At 49.6% G+C, this 26,989-nt stretch overlaps 1 protein-coding gene across 5 annotated transcripts in view; it reads left to right on the plus strand.

The window, feature by feature from the left end:
• The first annotated feature begins 92 nt into the window (after positions 1 to 92).
• Positions 93 to 26,989, plus strand: part of LOC101954843 (sodium- and chloride-dependent betaine transporter) — a 28,678-nt gene continuing 1,781 nt past the window's right edge. The window contains exons 1-15 of one of the 5 annotated variants that reach the window (XM_078015531.1): positions 93 to 4,026; positions 4,401 to 4,550; positions 6,367 to 6,446; positions 8,545 to 8,817; positions 13,270 to 13,404; positions 16,401 to 16,541; positions 17,323 to 17,410; positions 18,462 to 18,594; positions 20,185 to 20,319; positions 22,292 to 22,395; positions 22,774 to 22,898; positions 23,265 to 23,377; positions 23,894 to 24,031; positions 24,786 to 24,888; positions 26,606 to 26,706. In XM_078015531.1, coding sequence (XP_077871657.1) covers positions 8,604 to 8,817; positions 13,270 to 13,404; positions 16,401 to 16,541; positions 17,323 to 17,410; positions 18,462 to 18,594; positions 20,185 to 20,319; positions 22,292 to 22,395; positions 22,774 to 22,898; positions 23,265 to 23,377; positions 23,894 to 24,031; positions 24,786 to 24,888; positions 26,606 to 26,706 — 1,530 coding nt within the window. In that variant the 5' untranslated portion in view covers positions 93 to 4,026; positions 4,401 to 4,550; positions 6,367 to 6,446; positions 8,545 to 8,603. Of the gene's footprint in view, positions 4,551 to 4,832; positions 4,854 to 4,963; positions 5,076 to 6,366; positions 6,447 to 8,544; positions 8,818 to 13,269; positions 13,405 to 16,400; positions 16,542 to 17,322; positions 17,411 to 18,461; positions 18,595 to 20,184; positions 20,320 to 22,291; positions 22,396 to 22,773; positions 22,899 to 23,264; positions 23,378 to 23,893; positions 24,032 to 24,785; positions 24,889 to 26,605; positions 26,707 to 26,989 lie in introns of those variants that run through there. The other 4 variants (XR_002484880.3, XM_078015533.1, XM_078015532.1 and 1 more) reach the window with 4 other exon arrangements.

The raw sequence follows: 26,989 nt of genomic DNA on the forward strand, positions 1-26,989 counted from the left end.
CACCTTCCCACTTTGAATCTGGGGCTGTAGGACCCTTCCTCTCCCTTCCCTCGCCTTCCCTCAGTGAGTTCTCCTTGTGGACCACTTAGCAGAGGGTATTGCTGTGGTGGGAGGGTGACAGGGCCAAGCCACAACCCTTCATTATCAGACATTTGGACTAGAGGAAGCTTCCACACCTCTCCCATGCTTCCCTTCTCTCCTCCTTTGCTTTGCAGGATAAGAAAGGAGATGGAGGCAAGGATAGGGGAGCCCTGGGCACTAGCTACAGGAAAGTAAAAGCCTGGTTGCAGCTTCTTCTTGCCTGCATTCCCTTTGTTGTGTCCTTGCCTGCCCTTGAAGTTGGTCTGTGCGTGCCCACTCAAGACCTGGTGCTGGGGACCTAAGAGAGGGCCAGCAGGCCTTGCCATTGCCCATGGGAGGAGGGCAAGGAGAGCCTTGGCAGAGGAGGGCACTACCCCAACTCTGCCAGTAGAGGGATCCCACCGCCCCAGGATGGCCTTGCTCCTTTTATGTTTTGCAAAAGGATGCTGTCGCCATTAAATGTGGCCACAAGGGGGTGGCACTGCCATGACCTCCACTTCACTGTCAGAGCCTAAGTTGTAGAGATAAACCCCTAGGGTTAGGCTGCAAAGAGGGTCCAGGTGGAAGGCAAAGTCCAGTCATAGTGATTTGAGTCCCCTTCCGGAGATTCACAAATGGTAAAATATGGCGTGAAAATCACTGCCTGGCTCAAAAATCAGGAGCTAGGGTTCTGGTCCTGACTTACCTCTAACTTGCCGTTTGTCTGTGTGGAAGCTCCTTGGACTTCGTGTTCATTTTTCAGATGCACCGTTCACTGCACCTATAACCCCATCCAGTGGCATTCATCTGTCCATCTGTCTGTTGTAGGGCTCTGATGAGGCCATGGGTGTGAAAGTCCTTTCAGTCTTTTGAGGCCAATGAGTGTGAGGTCACTAAATCTTTGGGGAGATGGGTGAGGGGAGGTTCTCTGGCCATCCAGGAGTGAGGAGCTGACAGGTACTAATGTGAGAAATGCTGCTGGTTTGAGGTCAGAGTTGAGAGCAGCAGTTCCTGCACTTGGTTTAGGCCAAGGGAGGGGACAAGATGAGAGTGGGGGTGAAGGAGGGCTGTTTTTGTCCCCATCTGCTTTCCTTGCCTGGAATGGCAGAGACAATTTCCAGAGGAAGAGAGCACAACAGGATGGGGAACCTCCCTTGTCCAAAGGCTACACCTATTAGAGAAGCAGGTGGGGAGAGTCTTGGGCAGGTGATAGCAAACAGCAGAAGCATGAATAACTGGAGATTTCCAAACTGAGGCTTAGTGCAGTAGCAAGCACTTGTTGGACACTTGGCTCACCAAGCTGCCTTGGGGCCTCAGACCTCATGCCTTAGACCTTACAAACAGATATATTTAGGTCTCTGATTCATACATGTGTGTACACACAGTTTCTCACTATCCTTAGACAAATGTCCACACGTGCGCAAAGTTAGAGGCCCCACAGTCAGCTGAGCACACTCCTTTACTGAGACTCGCGGTCCTGACTTAGATCTTATTAGCTGTAAGGCCTTGGGCAAGATAACCTCTTGGATCCTTAGTTTTCTCCTCTGAAAAATGAGGATCATACTATTTATGTCATAGAAGTCACTGTCGTCCAGTAGAGAGAATAGTGACAGCTGCCCTGGGGACACTCAAGCAAATCCCTTGTATTTACCCCACATGGGACTGTCAGTATAACAGAAAAGCCCAGGATGAAATGAGACATCCTTGCTGTCCACTATGTTGCACTGGGCTCCATGAAGGAGAATACACATTTATTGAGTTAAACTTATTTGTTAGGAGGCAAGGGAGAGGCAGTCCTAAAAAAGTACCCAGCCTGTGGCCCCGCAGCCCTGCTCATCACAGCAGTATTGTCCAAGGAAAGCAGGACCTGAGCCTCCCTGCTTTAGCTTATTCCCCGGTCCTGGGAGAGCAAAGCCTTCCCAGGATAGGAAAGGTGGGGATCATGTTTTCCCCATCAAGTTGCATTCATCTGTCCATCTGTGTATCAGTTCATCCATACATCCATGTAATCAGTAAAAACCAAGTGCCTACTGTGAGGCAGTATTGTATTAAATGCTAGCAGCAGAAACAAAGAATTATGAAATGAAACCCCTGACATTTATATATGTATGGTCTGGTAAATAGTATGCTGCATAGATTTTGGGAACCAAGAGACCCAGATTCAAATCCCTGTTCTATCATTGACTAGTGCATGGCCATGTGACAAATCACTTAGCATATATTCTCCCTAGCATTCTCTTCTGTAAAATGGGGCTAATAATGCCTACATTTCAAGATTTCTAAGGGGATTACATGAGGTAACAGGTAAAGCACTGAGCCTGAGTTAGATGCTGATAAAATAGGTTCCACCCCAGGTCCTCTAAAAGCATGCCTGGAGTTAGAAGATGATGGTGTTGAGAACATTCTAGGGGGTACAGTAGTTCTCACTGCAGTGAGATCACTATTCACTTGGTCATATTTCCTCTCAATCCAGGACTCTTCCCAGTATGGAAACAGTCCAGTCTTAGCTAGAATTTCTAGGATTCCTTCTTTTTGCAAAGACAGGGTTTCTGGCCTCCAGAATTTTCCAGTTGGTCTGAATACCCAGGGGAAAAGGATGGCTCAAAGCTCAGCCAACGAGACTCAGACCAGAGGCATCCAGGTAAGGGCAGGAGGAATGAGGCAGAGAGGGCTTTCTCTTTGAGGGAAAAAAAATCAAGCTCCATTCCCTGGGGAGAGAGGGAAAGAGAGTCAGGCTAGGCAAGAGGGTGAGTTTGGAGCAGCTGGATATTTTGTTTTCTAATAACTGTAACTAGGTAGTCTCCTGGACTCCAGTAACCCCTTTGCAATAAACTCTATGAGCAATACATTTTGGACCCAATATTCAGAGACAGGGCAGGCTCAGCAATGCAGATGGCACCGTGACAGCCGGGCATGGGGGTAACACAAGTGTGGATTCTGGCTAGACGGGGTGGGTCCTCCTCTGCCAGAGCCAACCTTCAGCCTGACTTCTAGTATCACAAAGGCAAAGGGCCTGAGAACTTAGACTCACTCTAGCTTTCTTTTGATGAGGGACCTCACAGAAGAGGCTGAGAGGGGCTGGAGGGATGCTGAGTAGGGGTGCTGGATGGAAAATTACAGACCAAGATTCTCACTTCACACCCCTCTGCTGCTGGGAAGTTCTAAAAGACAAAGAGGAAGCACATGTAAAGGGAAATTTCCCCTTCTCCCCACAACTTCCCCTCCCCCCACACCACCTGTAGCTGAAGAAACAGCTTTGTCTAGAAGAAGGCATTGTCCCTTCTGAATGAAGGGCCATGGGACAGTCTTGTCCCCAGTGCCTTGAGTGCATGCTCAAGAGAGGTGACTGAGGGCCTCATTCTGGAGATGCTCACTGGGCATGCAGCACAGGGCACATACTCCACACAGGCCCTTCAGCATGGCCGGCTGCCAGGCTACTCCAGAGAAATCCTATCTGTGTACATCAGTGCCAAGAGGTGCTGCTTAGGACCAGACCCTCCACGTTCCGAGCCCCTGCTTCCAGAGGCATCATAAGGAACACCAACAGCTTCCCTTGAGCTCTTGGGCTAGCCTAGGCAATGACCAACTTGTCTGTAATAATCCCTGCAAACTATGGATCATTAACTTTTCCAGTGTGGGAAACTGAGGCTCGGCTCCTCACCTCCCCGACCAGACTGGTAGGTGCTAGAGGAGAGGAGGAAAGCCAGACCTGTCTGGCTGCAGACCGGAGTCCTCTCTGCATCATGGACCTTGAGATACACAGGCTCTGGGTGCTTTCTCTAGGAAAATCCCAAGGAGAAAGTAGTGGTTCTAGAGCTCTGCCTGGAAGCCACAGAGGGCAGGTACTTGGTGGAAAACTCCAGTGTGTGATTCACCCTCCTCCCGTGCCCTCATCAGGGAGGCCAACTCCCCTCCCGAGTTTTCAGTCTTCAGCCTGGGAGTTGGTGGCTTCCATCTGCTGCTCTGGTAAGAGAGGACTGTCCCTCGCCTAAGAAGGGGACGGTACTGTGGTGGGGGGCAGAGGGAGAAAGGGAAGGGGCAAAGAACAAGAGGGGAGATGAGGGCAGGATGTGAGGGTCTGAGCCCCTTCCCCTGCTCAGCCCAGCTACGGAGGGGACAGGACGTCTTGGGACAGTGCCACTGGGAGGGCAAAGGCCAGGAGGGAGGGGGCTACAGCGCGAGTGTCATGGGTTGGGGGCAGGGACAGAGGGCTTGGCTTCCTGAGGTTGGATGTTGTAATCCTGATTCGTAGACTTTTGGCTTCAATCCCTCCTGTTACTTGTGGTATTTCTGTCCCTTCACTTCCCAATACTCTGTCTCTCTTTGTCTCACACACACAGAGAGAGAGAGTGGCTTTCTGCCTGGTAGTCCCAGGACAACTTGGATGGGAGTCCGTGCTGGGAGGAACAGGAGTGAAGGTGGAGAACATTCCCCTTTCAGGTCCCTGGAATGACCCGTGTATGGAGCTGAGCTGACTGCAGGGCACTGAGGTGAGCAGGAAGCGGAGGGGCTGGACTTCACAGAACTATGGAGGGGGGTCTTGGGGAGCAGGGGTAGGCAACTGCAATTCCCCACACCAAAGAGAAAGTCTGGTATTGGGAATGCTGGGACAATGGGTGCCACCAAGTGCCCCTCAACATCCACAGCACTGGGTGCTCAGGAACAAACCTGTGTAGCAGGAGAGTCTATTACCAGAGCTGGCCCTGGGCAGTGGGTGAAAGAGGGGCAGTCAGCTGACTCGGACGGTCCGGGAGGCAGGCAGTGCCCAGAGAGGTGGGAACTAACCATCACAGGTGAGGGGTGACAGTCCTTCCCTTCAGGGTCACTGGTGAGCCAGAAGCCGAGTGGCTCCCAAAAGAAGGAAGCAGCCTGGCTCTTGGGTGGCAGCAGGGGCGTGTTTGTGTCTAAGGTTGGGGGCGGTGTGAGGGAAGGCGTGGGCAGCCACAGCAGAGCCAGGCCGCCCACGGGGTGTGAAGGACTACAGACAGAGCCAGGCTTTGGTGCCATGCACACAGGTATGTGTGTGCAAAGAGACGTGACGGAAGGCACCAGTGTGCGTGTAGGAATGGGTATTGGTATGTGGGTGTGGGCTGCAGCAGTGGCCAGGCCCTTCTCATGCTGGATAGGCTGCCAAGGAGACTGAGCCCGGACCTGGCCACTGGCAGGCAGCGGCATTTCTGGACTTCACCTGCTAGAGCCCGGCCAGCCTTCCGTCTACACCCCCAGCACCCCAAACAGAAAGTAGCTTTGTACTTTCTAATCTCTGAAAGACTAGAGCCCGGTGTGTGCATTGGTGTCTTTGCTTCTGGGTGGGGAGGACCATCCCCTATCTCCATCTTCTGCCCCATTTTAATAAAGCAGGAAGACAGTCTGGGGAGGAGATGCTGGGGGCTGCCAAGGGGACAGAGCTGGGGTGAATTCTTGGGAAGATTTCCAGAAGTCATCTTTGCGGTGGACAACACTGGTGAAACCATTCTTAACAGATGAGAGGTAGAAAGGTGCAGTGGGGGTAGACTATGCTGTCCTTTTAGCTTTTAAAAATAACCCCCAAAGGATAGCCACATATGGTTTGTTTTTACGTCTAAGGTCCTCCAGGATATTTCTCCCCCTAGTCTAACTTAACTCTCTCTTGCTTCAATTCCAGTCTGTTTCCCCTTAACTTACCAGGGCTCTGAGCCAACTTTTCCTTTCACTTGCTCTTGCTTTCATTCTGCCATTCCAGTTTTTCATTCCTACCTGTAAGTTATGCTTCTTCCAATAATATTTTTGTTTCAAAAAAAATGAATGACCCCATGTCAGTTCATGTTCTCTTCTGTCTCCTCCCCCATCCCCGATACAACCCAAACCCTTGGCACAAACTTCTTCAGCTTTCCCTTCATCCATCCCTTCCGTCACTCCTTTTATCCATCAGGTCTGCCCTCCGACACCTATTGAGAGCATCATGGTCTTAAAATAGTCACCTCTGGTCTGGAAATAGTCAGGCTCTTCTGCTGACCATTTTTTTGGGGGACCTTGTGCTTGGGCTTGCCCTGAGCTCAGCTACCCTATGGCTTGGCAAGCAAAGACAGTAGTTGCTGGGGCTGGGATTGTGGCTCAGTGGTAGAGTGCTTGCCTAGCATGTGCCAGGCCCTGGGTTCAATCCTCAGCACCATCACATTAAAAAAAAATAAATAAAATAAAGGTATTGTGTCCAACTACCACTAAAATAAATATTTAACAAAGACTGTGATTGCTGATTATGGATCTTACTGTTATTCTCCCACTCTTGCATTATTCCTGTTGAGCAGGGGTCCTTCTCTCTTCCAGGAGGATTTAAAGTTCAGAGAGGAAGTGTGAGTTGACTAAGGTCAACACCACAAGACCCAGCTCCACCACTTATTGTCTTGGTAAGTTTATTCTGCCCTTCCAAGAGAGTTTTACTGAGCACCTGCTAGGTGCCAGGTACCGTTCTCTAATCTCTGAGCTTCACTTCCTCATACGTAAAATGGAGCTAATAGTAACACCTACTTCAGAGACTTAGGAGGAAGAGATTCAATAATGTACATAGAGATTGGTATGTTTTTAACTCAGTGCTTCCTCAAATGTTAACCTTCTACTGTTATTGTAATTAGCAAAATGTGGATGAGATCTCCGGTTTCCTCTCTGACGCTTTTGAGTCTGTGTTTCCAAGTTTTCATTCACTTATTTGTTCATTAGTTTGATAATGATTCAGGGGCCGTTCCTTAGGGTGCCCCAGTTCTGACTCCTTAGCAATGGTCATTTTGGGGTTCAAGTGTCATAGACCTCTCCCCTGGGTGGAGCTCCCCTGTCCTTTCAACCTGACGCTCTGGTTCTTTAAGTTCCCCTGGGACTGGCCACTTCCTCCCAACGTGGAGCCCTCTTTTCTTCTCTTCTCCCCTCCTTCTCTCTTGTACCTGAGGGTCAAGGCTTCTGAATTCCCAGGTGACTCTTTGTTCTCCCTCCTGGATTGAGCTTGCATTAGAAGCCTCTGAACAAGTCCCAATCCCAGCATTTTACCCTGACATGCTTTCTGCTCCTGGGATAACCTGTACCCTCCAAGTCACCTTCAAAAATTTCCATAACCTCAAATGGCTCCTGCCCACGCCTTTCTAACTGACTTGGGCTTGGGCTGTTGCCTGGATTAAAAGGACCAACAAATAAACACAGACTTTTCCTTAATAAAAAGACTCCCTTGTGTTTCTCTAGCGCCTCGGAGGAGCACGGAGCCCTTGGTAGTCCTGGTCACTTTGATTCCCCCAATACCCCTCCGAGGTGAGGGGTGGCAGGATGGGTGCTTCTCTCTGTAGGCTGGGACAATGTCTCCTGGCACTTGCCTGGGAATAAAGGCACAAGTGGCTTCAGGCTGATTGTCTGTGTGGGTGGAGAGAGGAGAAGGCAAACATGGGCTGCAGAAACCAATCTGCTGCAATCTGTCTCTTGGTGATTGACAGGTGAGAGGATTGGAAAATCAAACTGACAGGGGCCCACATCCTTCTCTTGGAGGTCCAGGGAGTTTGGGGATCTTTAAGAGGGGAAGGATTAAAGGATGGTCCGTGATCTGCCATGACGGGCAGTTCTTACCAGGCTTGTCTCCACCCTTTTAAATAAGTACTTTATTTATTTACCTTCATATGGTGCTGAGGATCGACCCCAGTACCTCACTCGTGCAAGGCAAGCGCTCTACCACTGAGCTACAACCCCAGTCCTGGCTTCCCTCTTAAGGAGACCATTTGGTAATCTTGGAGTCATCTGGAGATGACCACTACCCAAGTAACAATTGCTCTGGTGACCCCTCCTGGCACACAGCCCCCGAAGTTTTCTCATGACAGAAATGCAACTGAGAGAAGAGAAACAGGGCTCCTTTGAAGGCCTATACTTGGCCCTGGTGCCAGTTCTAGTCCCCATCCTGCTTTGTTCTGAGGTCCCACCTTCTCCTGCCCTTCCAATCAGACACCTAGGGCTAGCTGGCCCCATGTTTACCCAGAGTTGATCCATCACCTTGGCACAGGAATGAGCACAAAACTGGGGGGGACAATACAGCCACCTTGGACAAACTGCTCTTTGACCCCCATCACCTCTGGCAGCCTTTGATTCCTTCTGCCCCAGAGGTCAGAGGCCAGGCTAGTGTAGCCCACTAAATCCTGAGGATCTGGGCACACGGGCCAGCTGTGATGGTGACTGGTGTTAGAGATCAAGAGCCACTTGGTCTATAATGCTTGGACTTTCACGGTAGCTCTGCTCCTGCCTGGTCTCGGGCCAGTCGCATCACTTTATCTGTCGAGGCTTGACTTTCCTGTCAGCACATCTGCAAACTGAGATTTGCTCCCCATTTGTTTAGTCTCATGACTCTGAGAGCAAAGTGTAACTCTATGGAGAGGTGCCATGGAGAAGAAAAGCAATACTCCAACAGCAAAGACCGGGCTGGGGAGGGCAGGACGGTGGAGCCTGTGCCAGGGTTTTACAGTTCACTCCTCCTCCCACCAGACTTTGCCTCTCTGACATCTTGCTCCATCCCACGGGGACTCCCAACTCACTATCTGGCTATGGACAAAAAAGTGGCAGTCCCTGAGGACGGGCCTCCTATGGTCTCCTGGGTCCCGGAGGAGGGAGAGACGTCGGACCAGGAAGGCGAGGACCAGGTGAAGGATCGGGGCCAATGGAACAACAAGATGGAGTTTGTGCTGTCAGTGGCCGGGGAGATCATTGGGCTAGGCAATGTCTGGAGGTTTCCCTATCTCTGCTACAAAAATGGAGGTGGTGAGTTCACACTGGGGTAGGCGTGGTGGGGAGAGCCGTGCACTGTGGCTGAGCAGTGCCTACCTGGGCCCCTCCTTCCCGGGCAGTGCGGTAACAGGGAAGGGGGGCTGTCATCGAGTTGGGGGCCTGTAGTAGAGCTCCAGCTCCACCTCCAGCCTCAGTGTTTCCCTCTACGAAATGGGGATGATACCTCACAGGGATCCGGTGACTTTTAAATGAGGCCACAGCAGGACCAAGAAATCTGCGTCCTCCATTACTCCATGCACACTCCATTCATTCATTCAACTAATATTACTCCAGGTCTATCTTGTGCCAGGCACTGTTCTCGATACAAAACAGAGCCCGCTCTGAGTGTTATGTTTTGACAAAGGCTGACAGATTACAGACAAGAAAATGTGTACTATGTCAAGTGGTGATAAGCAGAGTGGCAAGAAGTAAAGCAGGGATAAGGGACAGGAAATGCTGGATCACTGGGACAGGCAGAGGGATTTGATACGGGAAACAGGGAGACCAGGAAAGGTTTTGCCAAGAAGGCAATATTTGAGCAAAGATGTGAAGGTGAAAGTGTGAATCCATGGTTGCATGTGGGACAAAGAACATTCCCAACACTGGGAATGGTGAGTGCAAAGGTCCTGGGGTGAAAGAGCAATGACCTGTTTGAGGAACACTGAGGAGGCACTGTGGAGCTGAATGAGAGAGGAGAATAACAGGAGATGAGCTCAGAGAAGTAATGGGTTTAGATCTTGAATTCTTTGTTCCAAGTGAAATGGGAGCCATTGAAATATTTTGATTGGAGAAATAATAACTTGTCTATATATTTTTTTCAGATGAAGAAAATGTATTTGATTGTTTTTTGGCATTGGTAGTAAAAGTTAACAAGGTCACAGTGGGGAAGGGCCAGATTTATTTTTTTAAGTGTGCCATTCAGTGATTTTAGTATATTTACAGAATAGTGCAACCATCACCAAAATCAATTTTAGAACATATTCATTGTCTCTAAAAGAAAGTCATGTCTACTAGCTGTCACTCCCCATTCCCTCACCCCCTCCCCACTTTCAGCCCTGGGAAACCATTATCTGCTGTCTCTAAGGATCTACCTACTTGGAGTATTTCATGTAAATGGAACCCTTCAATATATAGTCCTTTGTGATTGATCTGATTTTTTTTTCCTCTTGAAATTACCTTTTTCTTTCATATTTTTTCTTGTCATACTGGAGGTTGAACCCAGAGGGCACTTTACCACTGAGCTACATCGTCAGCCTTTTTTATTTTTTATTTTGAGACAGGGTCTCTCTAAGCTGATCTTGAACTTGCTATCCTCCCATCTCAGCCTCTCAAGTTGCTGGGTTTACAGGCATGCACCACCAAGGCCGGCACCTGTTTTTTTTTTTGATAGAAATTATATATGTTTATTATAAATACTAGAAATACTCTAGGTGGGTAAAAAGAAGAAATACATTGAGAGATAACCATGGTTTAGGAAATCCTTCTAAATACTATTTATATGTAATTTGACAAATGTTTTCTGAGTATTCACTACACATGTTGCTATGTGTTTTATTTTTTTATTTATTTTTTAAAGAGACAGAATTTTTAAATTTCTTTTTTTTCAGTTTTCGGTGGATACAACATCTTTGTTTGTATGTGGTGCTGAGGGTCGAACCCGGGCCACACGCATGCCAGGCGAGCCCGCCACTGCTTGAGCCACATCCCCAGCCCCAATTGCTATGTGTTTTAAAACTTATAGTTGTTTTCATGAACTGTTTAAACTAATGACTCCAAAGAAATGGAAATGGAATTTCTTGGGTGGATCAGGATGATGGTGGGAGACAGTTAGGAGCGGGAGAGGTGTGCTCTCTTTCTTTGTCCCGGGGCATAGTGTTGTGGATGAATCTAGGTTGCTAGAGCCAGAGCTGAGGGTTATCAAGTCCCAGAGGAGGCCTTGCCCCAGAACACAGCTAGTGCCATGCTTGTGGTTGGGTGACTGCCCTCAACTCACTGTTTACATTCTTGTCCTACTACCTGGAAGACAGAGCCTGAGGGCAGGAGGCAGGGCCCCAGGCTCTGGTGGCTGAGCCCAGGTCACCTCCAAGATGGCAGGATCAAAGAAAGACATTATATCTGTATCACTTTAGCTCTGTTGCTAAACCACCCAAGTAAGGGTTTGATAAGCTAATTCATAGAACTGGTGTGTTGGAAACTCAGAGAGAAATCCAAACATGGAGGAATCAACATCCTCCCCTGGGCTGCAAGGTCTAAACTTGTGACCAGCCTGAGGTGAGGCTCTTCTGAGGTCCCCAGCTTCTGTGGGACCAAAGCCCACATTTTAAAGTCAGAACGGAAGCCGTCTCCTTTATTAGAGAGAAGGACATCTGACAGCTGGCAGAAGGGGCCTGTGGGCCACATGCCCCATAGCTCTCCTAGAAAGTGCCCTGTGGGAGAACCCCGGAGCTGTGTCCTTTCTCCTGAATCCTGCCCTCAGCCCTGGCGCTGCAATCATCCACGAAACCCAAACCTGAGCCAGTTGTGTCACTGCAGTGTGCTCGCCAATGCTCTAGTAGCACTCAGGCTGGGGAAGCCAACGTGAGGCAACAGGACTGTAGCTCAGTGGAGAGTTAGGTGGCACTCTGGTCCAGAGGACATAAACCCTTCTTCACTCTCACAGGTTACTAGGGGGGACGTGTTGGTATAAGAGTTATGGAGGGCACTGTGAAATGCATGCCAAAGACCTTTAGGCAAGGTATATCCCCAAAGGTGGAAAGAACCCAGACGTCCTACAGTGGATGAATGGATACACCAAGTGTGACGTATACACACAAAGGACATTATTTAGCCTTAAAAGAGAAGGAAATCGTGATATATGCTGCAACATGAGGCATCTTGAAGATATGTTAAATGAAATCCATCAGGATAAGTACTCCCTGATCCCACCTTCATGAGGAACCTAGAGTAAGCACGTTCATAGAAACAGAAAGTAGAACTGCGGTTGCCAGGGGCTGGGGAGGAACAGGAATGGGGAGCTGCTGTTCAATACGAACAGAGTTTCAGTTTGTGATGATGAAAAAGTTTCAGGAGGTGGATGGGGTGATAGTTACACAACACTGCGAATGGACTTAGTGCCCCTGAACTGTGCACTTGGAAATGGTTAGAATGATTCATGTGGTATGTATTTTAACACACATACACATGCATGTAAAACAAAACAAAAAAAGTTTATCTTTGGACTCAGCAATTCCTCTACTGGAAATTTGTATTAAGAAGAAAATTAGACAAGTGCATGAGGCTATGGACAATGGTCTTCACCGTGGTGGTGTTTCTAATGTACACTGAAAAACCCAACAATAAGGTACTTGAAATATGCTAGAATTACATATAGTGGAATACTATACAGCCAATAAATGAGATAGGTATAGATTCTCTGGTTGATATGAACAGGTTCATGATGAAGATTTTTAAAATGGTTATCAAATAATCTATAGTAGGTTCTCATTTTGCAAAAGAGAAATGAATGTGTGTGTTTATAAGAAAACTAGAAGGATTCACAGAGCTTTTTCCTTTATAACTTCCCATTTTTTTCTACACATGAGAGAGATTACTTTAGAGGTATTTTGATGTAGTGGTTAAGATCAGGATCAAAACCCCTGGGGTTGGTGCCTCTGTTTCCTCTTTTATGCTTCAGTTTTCTCTTCTGTGAAAGGGGATAGCAATAGTACTTACCACATGGGAGGTTGTTTTGTGAGGACTTTGATGTTGGTGAAGCATTTAGAAGAGGGTCTGACACACAGCACCAAATAATGCCAGGTGTTATTATTAGGTGATGAACCAGAATCCACTTGCCCAATTTGAACCTCTGAGGTGAGGTTTCGGCCTTGGTGATTTCAACCAAAGTGGGCACTGGCTGAAGGGTGTCTTCAATTCCATCACATCATTTGCTGAACGTCTCTTAGCCTGGCCTCCCCTCAGTAGCTGCTGGTCAGTGCCTAATTATGTGATAGCTTTCTCTGCTGCGGGTCCCCTGCAGACCAGAGCCTGATGGGGGTGGGGGAACACTCCAAAAATTACTAGTGTGAAAATAATGTTTCCAAGGTGTTTTTTGTTTGTTTGTTTGTTTGTTTTTCTCTAAAATGTACCAAACTTGATAATTTAATAAGCATATCAAATTATACAGAACACATGTTTGGGTTCCAAAAATAATACACTGATGAAATTCGTGAAGCACACTAAGAAAATAAATAGTGCACCTACTATTCCCTAATCTTAATTCATTCATTTCCTTTCAAAGGCCTTGCCCACCTCACGCAGGGTTTAGTCTGGAACATTTCCACCCATCACCCCTGACAGCATGAGAAACCTTGGGCCATGGGGAGGAAGGTGCTGGATGGAGGTCTGGGAGGGTCCCCGGGGCTGAGAGCAGAAAGGTGTGGCTCAGCCTTTGCCTCTCCTCTCCTGCAGGGGCCTTCTTTGTTCCCTACTTCATCTTCTTCTTCAGCTGCGGAGTCCCAGTGTTCTTCCTAGAGGTGGCCCTGGGCCAGTACACCAGCCAAGGCAGCATCACTGCCTGGAGGAAGATCTGTCCCCTCTTCCAGGGTGAGTATTCTGCCTCCTCCTTCCAATACATGGGGAGGTGATCATGCCCACCTCCTTCCAGCGTCCCTCCCTTCACTGTCATCATTCTCCCCGTGCTCACTGTCCCCTTTGCTTATCCACTCTCCTCCTGCACTGAGTGAGAACCAGGCTTTTCAGGGCCCAAGCTTACAAAGCTTGGGAAGGAGGGAACACTTCAAGAAAAACAGACAAAACAACAAAGACCAAATCAGGTACAGAGCTTGGGAGGGGTCCCTGCAAGGGAGGAACCCTACAGTTCAAGCTTCATCAGCCTCATAGAAAGTGTTTCTGAGTTGATGTCATGGTCCCAGATGGGCCTACAACACATGTAGTGACAGGGATGATGCTGAGGGGGATATCTAGCATCTATGGAGCACTACCCTGTGTCAGGTCACTTGTAAGCACCTTTCTCACCTAATTCTCTGGTAACTATTGGTTTCATTTTGTAGATGAGGAAAATGGGGTCATTCACAAAGGATTTGAGTCCAGATCTACCTGAACCCTTTCCCTCTTGACTATACCAGGGGCAGCTTCTGTTCCTCTCTCAATGAATCTGTTGGCACTAATGTGAGCAGCCTGGAGCATCCTGCCCCAACCCCTCTTTAGTTGATTGGCCAGTCCCCTGGGGGATAGTGGGATGCCCAAGGGGTCTTCCTGTCCTTCAAAGGTTCTTTGCACATTTTGAGATGCAGAGAGGACTCTTCCCCTCATGTCAGTAACTAAGGGAGCCCTGGGGACTAGGCATTCTTGGGTTTCCTGGGCACAGTTCAAATTGGATAGAGGTGTCATGAGGAACATCTTGGTTACTGGGTAAGGCTGGGTGCCTGACCACATTGGGGAAGACTGAAGCCTGTTTCATGCTGTGTTTCTGGAACATCCAGGGGGGGTCCTTGTGGAGGTAGCAGTGAGGGGCAGAGCAGAGCAAAGCTTGGCCTACCACGTTTCTACTCATAAGTTCTGGGCGCTGCAGGAGTTTCTGGGTGTTCTGCTCTGAACTCAGCAGTAGTGTAAAAGTCCTACTCAGCTGAGTTCTAACCCCAGGTCCAAGCAAGCTCCTGGGCAGAAGCAGTAGAGCCTGGCCTCTGCAGAACACCCTTATAGGGGTACCTGGCAGGTGGACATTGGATGGGTAGGGAAGAGACTGTGAGACTGCGGCTCCTTTCCTCTTCCACATTACTGGGCTTCCCCTGGCCTGGGTGCTCCGGAAGAGGCTGGCTCAAGGTGTGTGCCCCTCCCCGCGCGCGGTGGGAGTGCAAGCTGCTCACTGCCTGCCCATTCCCTGCCTAACTGTCCCCTCCTCCCCCAAGCTCCCAGCAGCCTGTGCACAAAAGGACGCACAGGAAACGCACCCTGTGCTCACCCACACCCCCCCTCCCCAGTCTGCACTCACTCAAGCTTCTGAATCACCGCAGGTCGCTCCCACACTCCCGCGTCCTCCTCGCTCTGCAGGCGCCACCAGAGCCCGCCGCCCGCCCCCCCGCCCCGCGCTCAGGTCCCGCCCGCCCCTCGGCGGTCCTGGGGGTTGACCCGCTGATCCCCGCCCTGTCAGGTCCCGCCAAGCCACGGGGAGCGCAGTGTTCAGGAGGCTGGCACAGAGGCCGCTTGTTTGTGCTTTCGTGGTCTGAGTGGGAGTCTGTGTGGCCCGGAAACATCCCCCAGGCTGGCCCACTGCTCCCGGGGGAGCCCTCGGCCACGGCAGCCCTGGCTCCTCAGCCCCCGCAGCGCCCCAGCCTGGCCGCAGACGCGGGGGGACCACCACGCCTGCAAACCGCCCTTTGCCAGGATGGGACAAAACAGTCGCGAGTGGGTTCTTCCCGCAAAGGGGCAGTTCGGTTCACGGTCAGCATTGATTTCTGAGCCAGCCCTGAGGCTAACGGGTTGTTCCACACAGGCCACAGTCTTCGTTAAACAGCATTGATCAGCCTGTGTCCTCTGTTCTCCAGAACTCAGTCCCGGTGGACAAAGTCCGGGTGGGCTTTGGCCTGGGAGAGCACCACCCACCACCCCTCCCAGCTGGCTTTCATTCAGCCTGGCAAAATGCTGCTTCTAAAATGACTGTGAGGAGATTCTACTTTTATTTAATTAATTTGTTATTTTTTTAGGTACCAGAAATTGAACCCAGGGGTGCTCAGCCATTTAGCCACATCTCCAGCACTTTATGTTTTTTTTTTTTTTTTTTTAGACAGGGTCTCCTTAAGTTGTTTAGAACCTTGCTAAATTGCTGAGGCTGCCCTTGAACTTGTGATCCTCCTGACTCAGCCTCTGGAGTGGCTGGAATTTAGAGGTGTCCACCATCATGCCTGGCAAGATTCCACTTTTATAGCACATGTTTCCATTAAAGAGACCAAGTGTACCCCACCAACCAGAACCTGCCTGATAAGGCTAAAATGGAAGCTCAACTTTTGCAGCAAGGGGCTCTGGACGCTGGGCCAGGCACATCATGTCAAGGGCCGCTTCTCTCTTCCTGGCTGTTTTCTTTTTCTTATCCTGAGATACATTTTTACCATTTCCCTCTTCTTACTCCTTTATCCTTCCTGTTTTTTCATTTTGCAAGTAATACACAATTACATCAGAAAATGCAACAAGCAAAATGAAAAAAAAAAAAAGCTTGAAAAAATAAACTAAAATCCAAAATCCTATCACTTCAAGAACTTCTTGCTAACTTTTGGGTGGGAATCTTTCCAGAGTTTTCTCATAAACAAAAATAGACACTCTCATTCTGTTGTCATGTATAACAAATTAAAATAAAAAAAATAGACACTCTCAAATATGTTTTACAAAAATGAGAGAATATATAGGATGATGATTTATAACCTGCTTTTCTTACTTGGAAAAAAGGCTATAAATGGCTTCTCATGTCAATGAATAAACCCAACTCTAAGAAGACCCTTGTAGCCACACCTGGCAGCTTTTTGTGACTTTTTGCTAATGTTTATCTCTTGGATTCTCCTTGCCCGCCCCACCATTCACTCTGGAAGGCATTGGACTGGCATCTGTGGTCATCGAGTCCTATTTGAATATCTACTACATCATCATCCTTGCTTGGGCCCTCTTTTACCTGTTCAGCTCCTTCACCTCTGAGCTACCCTGGACAACCTGCACCAATTACTGGAACACAGGTATCCATTCTTTCAGCCCCTGGGATGGTGTCTGTCCCTTGAGGTTGGGCCATGGTGGCTGGTGATGGTCAGCATATGGCAGAATTGGCCTCAGAGCCACCCCATGTGGGCTTTGGTGCCATTCTGCTGGCTGATCCTTCTGGGGGCCCTTAGACCAGCCCCTGGGAGAATGAAGTACAGTTGTGAGAACCCAGTGGGCCTGTAGCAAGAGGTGATCATTCATCATTTAACAATATTTATTGGGCACCTATTATGTGCCAAACACCGCTCCAAGGCCAAGCAAGGGCAACTTGGACCCAGCCCTCTTCTGAGCTTACTGTAGAGCTGTAGAAATAGTTCAACAAGAACAAAGCATTATGGGTAGAAGAAACAGACAATTAACTATGTAACAGTGGGAGGGAGAAGCATGTGAGCAGCATCAAGCCAGGAAGAGCTGCACCTGGCCTTGGTCCCTTGTCTGTAGATGGGGGTGATAGTTATCCTTGTGAACTACTCATATTGGGGCTGTATCATCTTCAGTCTGGATGATGCCAGAGGTTGATAGAGTGGCCAGCTGAGTGGCCAGGCTCACTGAGTACAAGAGCAGTGAGCACAGGCCACATGAGGAGGAGAAGCTGGTCCCATGAACCTCCTCAGAAGTTCACCTCTGATACTCTGGAAAGTGGGGAGTCCAAAGGTCGACTAGAATGTTAGAGACCCCTAGGCTGGGGGGGATTGGATGTGGGGACATCTCTCCCCATCATGTCCCTAACTGACATGCACTCTACCTTGTCCCCAACAGAGCATTGCATGGACTTTCTGAACCACTCTGGAGCCAGCAAAGTGACCCATTCTGTGAACTTCACCTCACCTGTCATGGAATTCTGGGAGTAGGTGCTGGGCCTGGTTGTCACATGTCAGGGGCCCCTAAGCAGACAGTCTGCATGTCTGAATTGTGCGAATTTGAAAGTCTGGGGTGCAAGTTTAAGACTCTCTGTGCATGCTTTCTAGCACTCATGCACCTCCTACCCCCCATCACTGAAGGATGAGAGAACAATCTCGCATCCACCCACGCTTGTCCACCTGTCCCCTTACACTCACCCCAAACCCACATGAGTCCACGTAGACTCACATTTTTCTCTCCACATCATTTACAGTCTCACGAATATCCACCTACACCCTCACATCCACCCCACTCATGTCCAATGGTGTGCTGGAAACAGCCTCCACAGCCCCAGAAGAGCCCATTGTACCATCTCTTCCAAACTCTGTATTCAGTGATGTCACATTGGCAACCTGACACTGGCCAATGTGAGAATATTTATACCACAGAAATGGGCAGGCCCTCCGCTCACACGTTCACCTTACCATGGGATCACGCACACTTCCACCTCCACCTCGCCACACGTCCCTTCTCTCACAGGTCCCCACACATGCTCACCAACACCCTGTGTCTGCCCACACCCTCGCACATGCAAGCCCTTGATTACCTAAAGTTCTCTCTCAGTCATACCCACATCTCCATCTCCCCATACACATCTCTAGAGCCCAACACTTTAGGGTTCAGCCCCTCCCTGCGATACTCGCATTCTTGCCCATCACCCTGCATATACAAATATCTACTCTCCATGGACGTGTTGTTTCTGCGTTCCTCACCATCCCCACTCTCTTTTTCTCTATCTGTACAACAGAGAAATCTGGATGAGTTAGAAAGACACAGATACCTATGGGATTATGATGATTTGGCCTTCTAACAGCCAGGGCCATACAGACCACAGGTGGGAACATGGCATGGCCACAGGGAAGGTGAGCAGGGCTGGGAACGGAGGAAGCCCTGGAGTGTGAGGCCTGTGGTGTCAGCTCTAAGAATCAGGACACGTGGTGATGGACAACCATCCTTTTTAGCTTTTCACCGGGTTTTTAATTTTCCCAATCCATTAGGAGACGGGTTCTGGGCATCACCTCGGGCATCCATGACCTCGGGACCCTGCGCTGGGAGTTGGCCCTGTGCCTCTTGCTTGCCTGGATCGTCTGCTACTTCTGCATCTGGAAGGGGGTCAAGTCCACGGGCAAGGTGAGGTGTTCAGGCTCCCGTTGGGCTCTCTGTGGCCCCCAAAGTCCATGGAGACCCCTGGAGGGCCCTCAGGAGAACTGAGAGAGTGGTAGAGGGGAGGTGCATGGTGAGGATGAGGGAAGTTGTAGGAAGGCAAAGTTTAGCTCAATACAAGGAAATACTTTCTGTTTTCAACAGACTTTAAAAGACCTGTTTATGTAAGCAATATTCAGAACAAAATAAGAACCATAAAAGTTCCACTGTTGGAGCTAATCACTGGACAGGCCACCAGCATGATGGCAGTTGGATCTGCTAATCCCAGTTCACTTTCTCTGTGTGGCCTCCTCGTTCCTTTCATAGGTATGTAGGTGTGTGTCTGTAGCCATTATGTGTATATATTGCACAAATTAGGAACACACACTCTTACATCAACTCAACTGCTTGTTGAATTTAATACATAAGGAGAATATTTTTTTTTACCTTTTAGATTTTATTTTGCTTTTTATTTCAGATTTTTTATTGGTTCATTGTAGTTGTACATAGTGATGGGATTTATTGTTACATATTCATATATGCACACAATATAGCAATATAATTTGACCAATACATGATGTAATTTTAAAAAGGGAAAAGGACTTGGGTATACATTTCTCAGAAAAGACCTACAAATAGCCTATGAAATGATATTCAACATCATTAGTCATTACTGAGTGCAAATCAAAACTACATTGACCCCAGGCATGGTGGTTCATGCTTGTAATCCCAGGTACTCTGTACGGAGAATATTTTTAGCACAAGTCACAAACAGAAATGTCTTTGGGGTGGTGAGTTGCTAGTTGCTGATGGGGTTCAAGCCAAAACTGGGTAACAGTGAGTTTATTATATAGAGAGAATTGGGGTTTGAGCTTGATTTCCAACACAAGAGAGCCAAAGATGCTGCTTGGTGTTTTTGAAAGCCAGGAATGGCAGGATGCTGACTGTTCTGATCAGCCCTACAGTTAGGCTGTTCCCACAGCAGCCTCCTCTTCTTTGGGTTGTTGTAAAAATAAAAGCAATACTAATGATAAGAATAATAGTAGTCCTAACCACACAGATGAGGCCGCTTGCTCCCTTGGTAAGGAGCTGAGTGTGGTCAGGGACAGAGTGGAACACCTTCTGTGAGTCCCTAGGATTGCTGAGCTCAGGCCACGGCTGCTTCCCCAACCCTAAGCCTGGAAAAGTACAGTCTGAATCTTCCTGCAAATCACTGTCCAAATCTGGCCACTTTTTCTGTGAGGGCCAGTCCCACCCTCACTATGGCCATGGGGAGAGCAGCCAGGTTGAAGGATGAAGGCTAATCAGTTTCTGGGTTTCAGATGAGTCCCTGCCCCTCCCCCTGCCCTGCTAATGTGTGTCTCACACTGGGCTGGGGAGCAGGGCCACTGGAATGTGTAGGGGAGGTGTGGAAAGTTCCCGTGCTCTCCCCCAGGCTGTTTCTATGATGGTGGAACCTGGTGGTGAGCTCTATGTGACTGGCATTACCTGAGGGTGGGGGGGGGCACTGGAGACTCTTTGCCGGGTCCTGGCTGCCAGGTCTCCACCGGGAGTGACCTTGGCCTGTTTCTCTTCCAGGTTGTTTATTTCACAGCCACTTTTCCCTACCTGATGCTGGTCATCCTCCTGATCCGAGGCGTTACCCTCCCTGGAGCCTATGAGGGCATCATCTACTACCTGAGACCAGACCTGCTCCGCCTCAAGGACCCCCAGGTGGGCACCATGTGGGACCTTTTACCTTTGAGGTGGAGGGTCCTGCCCCCACCCCAGTCTGCATTTGAAAGTCTTCTATTGCTTTTCCTTTGGTAAAAAAGCCAGAGATGCCCACTGGAGAAAAATGAGATAACATGGAAGAAAATTGAAAAAGATTTAAAATCTCTTATAATTCCACCATTCAGGTACAATTTCTGTCCACATTTTAGAATATTTCCTTCCAACCATTTTCACTATGTGGTTGGCGTGTGTGTGTGTTTTGACATATATATATATATATATATATATATATATATACACACACATCTATCCTTGTTTCACTTATGAGACTTTTCTGTGCTGTCAAATTCACCTGTAAATGTAATTTTTAACACCTGCATAATATCTCATCCATTCATTAGTCATTTATTTATTCAACAAAATATACTGAGGACCCATTAAGTGCTAAGTACTGTTCTAGTGCCAGGGAGAGGTCAGTGGATAGAGGGCAGTCTCTCTGCCCTCTTAGAGCTCATATCCTGCCCTTGGACATTTAGGTGATATCTATTTTTCCCCGACTCCTGGGGATTGAGCCCAGAGAAGCTCTACACTGACTTACATCCCCAGTTCTTTTTATTTCTGATTTTGAGACAAGGTTTCACTAAGTTGCTGAGGCTGGCCTCAAACCTGTGATCTTCCTGCCTTGGCCTTCCAAGTTGCTGAGATTTTAGACATGTGCCACTGCACTTGGTAGTGATATCTATTTATAGGGTTATCCCTCAGTATCCATGGGAGATTGGTTCTATGGCCCCCACAGATACCAATTTTTTGGATGCTTAAGTCGTATATAAAATGGCATCATGTTTGCATATAATCCAATGCAATTTTCTGTATACTTTAAATAATATCTAGATAATTTACAGTAGTTACTGTAATATAAATGCTATAAAATTAGTTGTTATACTGTATTATTTAAGAAAAAAATCTGTTCGTGTTCAGTAGAGGTACATCTTTGGGGTGAATATTTTTGCTGTGGTTGGTTGAACCTGTGATTGGTACTGACTTTAAAGAGCCTTTTTTTTTTTTTTTGGTATTGGGGATTGAATCCAGGGTGTTTAACCCCTGAGCCACATCCCCATCCCTTTTTAATATTTTATTTAGAGACAGAGTCTTGCTGGGTTGATTAGGGCCTTGCTAAATTGCTGAGGCTGGCTTTGAACTTGTGATCCTCCTGCCTCAGCCTTCTGAGCCTCTAGGGTTATAGGTGTGTGTCACTGCACCCAGCTGGTTCTGGCTTTAGAGAAATATAGATTTCTACTACCAGTATTTGAGGATACCCTTCTTCCTATAGGGCCTTTGCAAGATTTGATTAATATTTATTTTAATCTTTTATAACTTGATAGGTCCAAGCAGTATCACTTTATGATTTTAATTTAGCTTTTTTTTTTTTTAAACTCTGGGCAAGGTTGGGCATCTCCCACATGGTTACTGGCCAACTGCATTTCCTCCTCTAGGACTTGTCTGAGCACATTTTTGTATGCCCATGAAGTCTTGGTGGTTTTTCTTTCTATTTTCATGAAGCAGCCTCTTTGCCCCAGGTCACAGCTGCCTGAGGCATGATGTAAATACATCATGCCTCAAATATTTGAATGAATGCAGGTGACTCTTAGCTCTGCCCTGTAGGTGGGCCTCACCCATCTTGGGTACAGCTTGAGTTTACAGATTACACCTGAGGTAGTCAAGGGACACACATGTCTTTGGTGCTTCCTAAGTGTCCATAGGACTGAAAATGGGCCTTGCCTGTGAGAAGTCCACGGTGGAGAGGCGGGAGGACACGAGGGGAAGTATGTCACATGGACTAATGTCACATGGGTGTGACATTCTTGGGGACAGTGAGGGGTGGACCTATGCTATGGCCAGGGGTCTGTTTTCCCTGGTTCTAGGCCGTGGCCACCCCCTCCTAACCCTGGCACTTTCTTGGGGTCTCGTGCAGGTGTGGATGGACGCAGGCACCCAGATCTTCTTCTCCTTTGCCATCTGCCAGGGCTGCCTCACGGCCCTGGGCAGCTACAACAAGTATCACAACAACTGCTACAAGTGAGAACTGGCAGGGCTGGGGCAGGGGCAGGGGCAGGGGCAGGGCGAGAGTGACTCCTGCCTCTCTGGGAGCCGAAGAGGGTCACAGTCCTGGAGGTGGGCTCCGAGACCAAGACCCACCGTCCTGGGCCCAGGGAGGGGCACCTTGTGTCCACTGACACTCTGCCAGGCTAACTTTCTTTCTCCCCACTTTCTCTCTTCCTTTCTTTTCCTCCTCCTCTGACACCTGACTTTTGTCTCTCTCTCCCTTCTCCCTCCCTGGCTCATCTCTGTGCTTCCCCTTCTGCCTTCTTCTTTCCTCTTTACCCTCCTCTCCTCCCTGATGGGACTCTTCCTCTCTTGCTCCCCACTTTTGTCTGCATCAATCTACTCCCACAGGGACTCCATCGCCCTCTGCTTCCTCAACAGTGCCACCAGCTTTGTGGCGGGGTTTGTCGTCTTCTCCGTCTTGGGCTTCATGTCCCAAGAGCAGGGGGTGCCCATTTCTGAAGTGGCCGAGTCAGGTAGGTGCCCCGGTCTGCCTGGGACCTGAGGGGAAGGAGAGAGGCCCGGAGCCCTAGAAAACTGAGTGGTATGAACCTTTTAGCCTTGGAAGGACAGCGCTTGGCACAAAGCAAGGCTTTTGGAACCACGGGAAGCAGGAGGGAGGGGGGAAGAGCCGAGTGCATGGACTGACATGTGTGTGTGTGCATGGATGAAGGAATGGCCTTGTCCCCAGGGAGTAGAATAGCGGACTCACCCTGCTGTCTTGAGCTAGCCCTGTCTTGAGCTAGCCGTGCACGTGACACGGACAGGACAGTGCAGGGGATTAGCGCTCTGCTGAGGGCAGCGAGACCCTGGATCAGCTGAGCATGCTGTGTGCTTGGCAGGTCCCGGTCTGGCCTTCATCGCATTCCCCAAAGCTGTGACTATGATGCCCTTGTCCCCGCTGTGGTCCTGCCTTTTCTTCGTCATGCTCATATTCCTGGGGCTGGACAGCCAGGTACGCCACCCAGCCCAGCCTTGCCCGGGTGACCTTCTTTCCGGCCTCTGCTTGTCTTGGCCTCACTGTTCTCACTCCTTTCCTCCTACCCATGAATCTGAGCCCTTCTCTACAGTCTGGGGCTCATTCTTGTGGTTGGCTGGTGGCCCCAGGCTTCGAGACCCTCTTCTGTATGTGTGTGTTGGTGGGGGAGGGGGTGCCCATTTTGTTCTCAAGGCTTGAGCCTTCCACATACACAGGTGTCCCCCAATACCCTGCAGCCTCTCCCAGATGCTCAGGACCAGCACAGTGCCAGCCTCCTACCTTTGGGCGCAGGATAGATCTCCCCTTCCATCCTCCCTGTTGGGACCCCTTCTTGAGGACAAGGGCAGGGCTGGCCTCACCCAGACCCCCGACTCCTTCTCGTGACAAATGGGATGAGAAGGGCCAGGGAAGAGCGGGGCGGGGAGAGCGCTGGGCAGGGGCTGGCGGCCTCCCACACATTCCCCTCACCCCAGCTCCCCTCCTGGCCCACAGTTTGTCTGTTTGGAGTGCCTGGTGACAGCCTCCATGGACATGTTCCCCAGGCAGCTTCGGAAGAGCAGGCGGCGCGAGCTGCTGATCCTCACCTTTGCTGTGGTGTGCTACCTGTTAGGGCTCCTGATGGTCACCGAGGTGAGCGGGGTGGTTAGCCTGTTTTGAGGCTCATCACAGGGTGACTTGGGGTCACTGCCAGCCCCTCTTGGAACCACTCTTTCCTTATCTGCTAAGTGGGGCATTGACACCTGCTCAGTTTCTCTCGCAGGGCTTGGGTGGATGGGAAAAGGTAAGCTGGAAGTGGTACCAGCCTTGCTTGATGGGATCTGTCTACCTTAGTTAGGTCTCGAAGAAACCAAATACAAGCTGGGTTAAGCAGAAAGGGGAATTAATGGGGGTTGGGTGGCTGCAAAGTCTAGAGATAGTTGGATTTTAGGCATAGTTGGATCCAGCTGCATTAATGACACGGTCCCTTCTCCTGGCTCCCCTTTCCTCTGGTAACTTTGTCCTCAGGCAGGTTTTCTTCCTGTGATATCCAGGAAGGCTGGTACCACTTCCAGCTGACCTTTTCCCATCCAACCAACCCCAGTGGAAAGAAGGGGCTTTCTCCTGAGTGTGGCAGGAGTCAGGGTCATGACTTAACCCAGGCCTGCTGCAGGGAGTGGCATACCCCAACCCAAAAGGAACAGAGGGAGGTGGGTGTCCATTCCCAGAGGATGGGATGCTGGGATGTCGACTGAAGGATCTATGGTAGGGCCAGCATCCTCTTAGATGCGAGGAGTAACTTCCCTGGGCAGGGCAGGATGGCACCCCTGGTGGGGATTTGCCACCCTGGAGGAGCCTGCAACCAGCGCCATGGCCCCAGGCCTGAGCCCTGCTCCCTGCTCCACAGGGCGGGATGTATATCTTCCAGCTGTTTGACTACTATGCCTCCAGTGGCATATGCTTGCTCTTCCTCTCCGTGTTTGAAGTGATCTGCATCAGCTGGGTGTACGGTAAGGAGGCAGAGAGGTTGAGGACCGAGTGGGAGGAGGTTGGGGCAGGGGAGTCCCTGGCGAAGGACAGGGTCTGCTTGGACCAAGAGGTGAGTGTTTCCTGAGAACCTTTGCATCACCGTCCTGTTCCTGTTTCCTGGGAAGGTCAGCCACGGCCAGGCAGCCTGGCATCTCTCCCGAGGGCAGCGAGAGCTGGGACAATGACAAGACAGATTTCCTTGACCAGAGAGAGGAGTGATCAACAGCCATGCAGGGTGCTCTTGACACAGAGGCAGCCTGAGGCCCTTCGCCAGTAGAACCCCAGTCGGAAGGGACTGTCGGGGTCACTTGGTCTGACCCTTCACAGATTCCCGTGTTCCCTTTCAAACAACCAGGTTGTCACCTGATTTTGTTTGAATACTTCCACAGGCTGGAAGCTCATTCTCGTGGTTTTGAAGCAACCTCTTCCGTCGCGGCTGCTACACATTTCTTTCTCACACTGCAGTGAATTCTGCCTTCCATGCATTTCCACCAACATCCTGGGGGCCTTCAGCAGTGCTGTGGAATGCCTTAATGCCCTGCCATCCCTATGCCTGACTCCCAGGAAAAGAAACCTTTTTTATTGAGCCGTGTGCTCTGTGTCAGGCACTGAACTGGTCACTTTCTCTCTCACAATCTCAGAATCTCTATGACAGTCTTTTGCAGGGGAAAGGGAGGTTCAGAGAGGTTGCATCTCTTGCCTAACCTCACACAGCTAGAAAGTAGAAGGGCCATTGTCCTACCCCAGGTCTGCTAGCTCCACTGCACCAGGTTGGGGTCACAGTATACCCATGTCAAAAGACTCAAGGTGAAGCTACAAGTAGGAGGGCTGATTATTTTGCTGCCCTAAGTCTTCCTGCTTGGTGTCCTTTCTTCTCTTCACCTTCTCCCTTCAAGCTTCTGATGTTTTCTGGTTTTTTCTTCTACCCCTTTCCAAATCTTGTTCTCAGAGAGGATCTGATAAACTCAATCACAGTGAGGTCTTAGACTGTGATACCCACCTGGCAACATCTGGCTTTTAACTTTGGCTTTTAGAAGTGAAAGCTATGACTCTTTAATGGTGGGATTTCACGTGGCAGTAATCAGTGGGGAGGTCCTAGGGGTGTGGGGAGATGAGTCCCCCATGTGACTTTTCCAAGGAGTGGTTGGTTCTTCACTGCGAGAAGACCAGCTCTGCCTAAGCAAATGTAGAAACCTATGGACATTAAAACAAAACAAAAACAAAACCAGGGTTTTCCCAAAGCGTAAATCAACCTTATCACGCTTCCTTTGGAACGCAGAGGTAGTTCCCCTGGAGTCTGGGATCCTGGCCCTTGTCCTGTAATTTTCTAACCCTGAGTTTGGTATAGTATGTGTGAGCACGGGGCTCCTTGCTGCTCTGACCCCAGTCAGACCCATGTCTGCGGCACAGGTAAACAAGCATCTGCACTGCCACTTGGCCCCGTTTCAGGCTCACACTTTCCTGTGTGATGAGGAGAGTGGGGGTCTCCACTCCATCCTTACACAGGAAGTCAGAGATGGTACCAGCCCCTGCTCCCTGCTCTCTGACGGGGGTTCCAGGGGCACATCTCATTCACAGCTGTTCCTGTCTCCCATCCCAGGGTGGGTGGGTAGGTGGGTGGAGAAGAAGCCAGGCCAGTCTTTCCCAAAGACCCATGAAGTTCTTCTCACCCTCTTTCCCCACGGTGGACCTGGTCAGGGGCGGACCGTTTCTATGACAACATTGAGGACATGATTGGCTACCGGCCTTGGCCACTGGTGAAGATCTCCTGGCTCTTCCTGACCCCGGGGCTTTGCCTGGTATGTGCCCAGTCTGCTTCCCCTTCCTCCCTCCTGCCCCCAGAAGACTTGTGGGGTGAGGGGGGATGCCTGACTTATGGACACCCACTTCCCCCTGCCCCACCTCTGTCTCCTCCTGCCTCAGTTCTTGTGAGTGATGCCTTGGGTCACGATTTGCTGTGGCTTTTCCTGTCCCACCTGGGATGCACCACAGTGCATCCTGCTTGTATTCTGTCTTGGGCTGTTCAAGTGGCCAGGGAGGGACTTTGAATGTCCCTCTGTCTCATCCGCATCTGCCCTTTCC

Source organism: Ictidomys tridecemlineatus, chromosome 6 (genome assembly GCF_052094955.1).
Source record: "Ictidomys tridecemlineatus isolate mIctTri1 chromosome 6, mIctTri1.hap1, whole genome shotgun sequence".
Taxonomy (NCBI): domain Eukaryota; kingdom Metazoa; phylum Chordata; class Mammalia; order Rodentia; family Sciuridae; genus Ictidomys; species Ictidomys tridecemlineatus.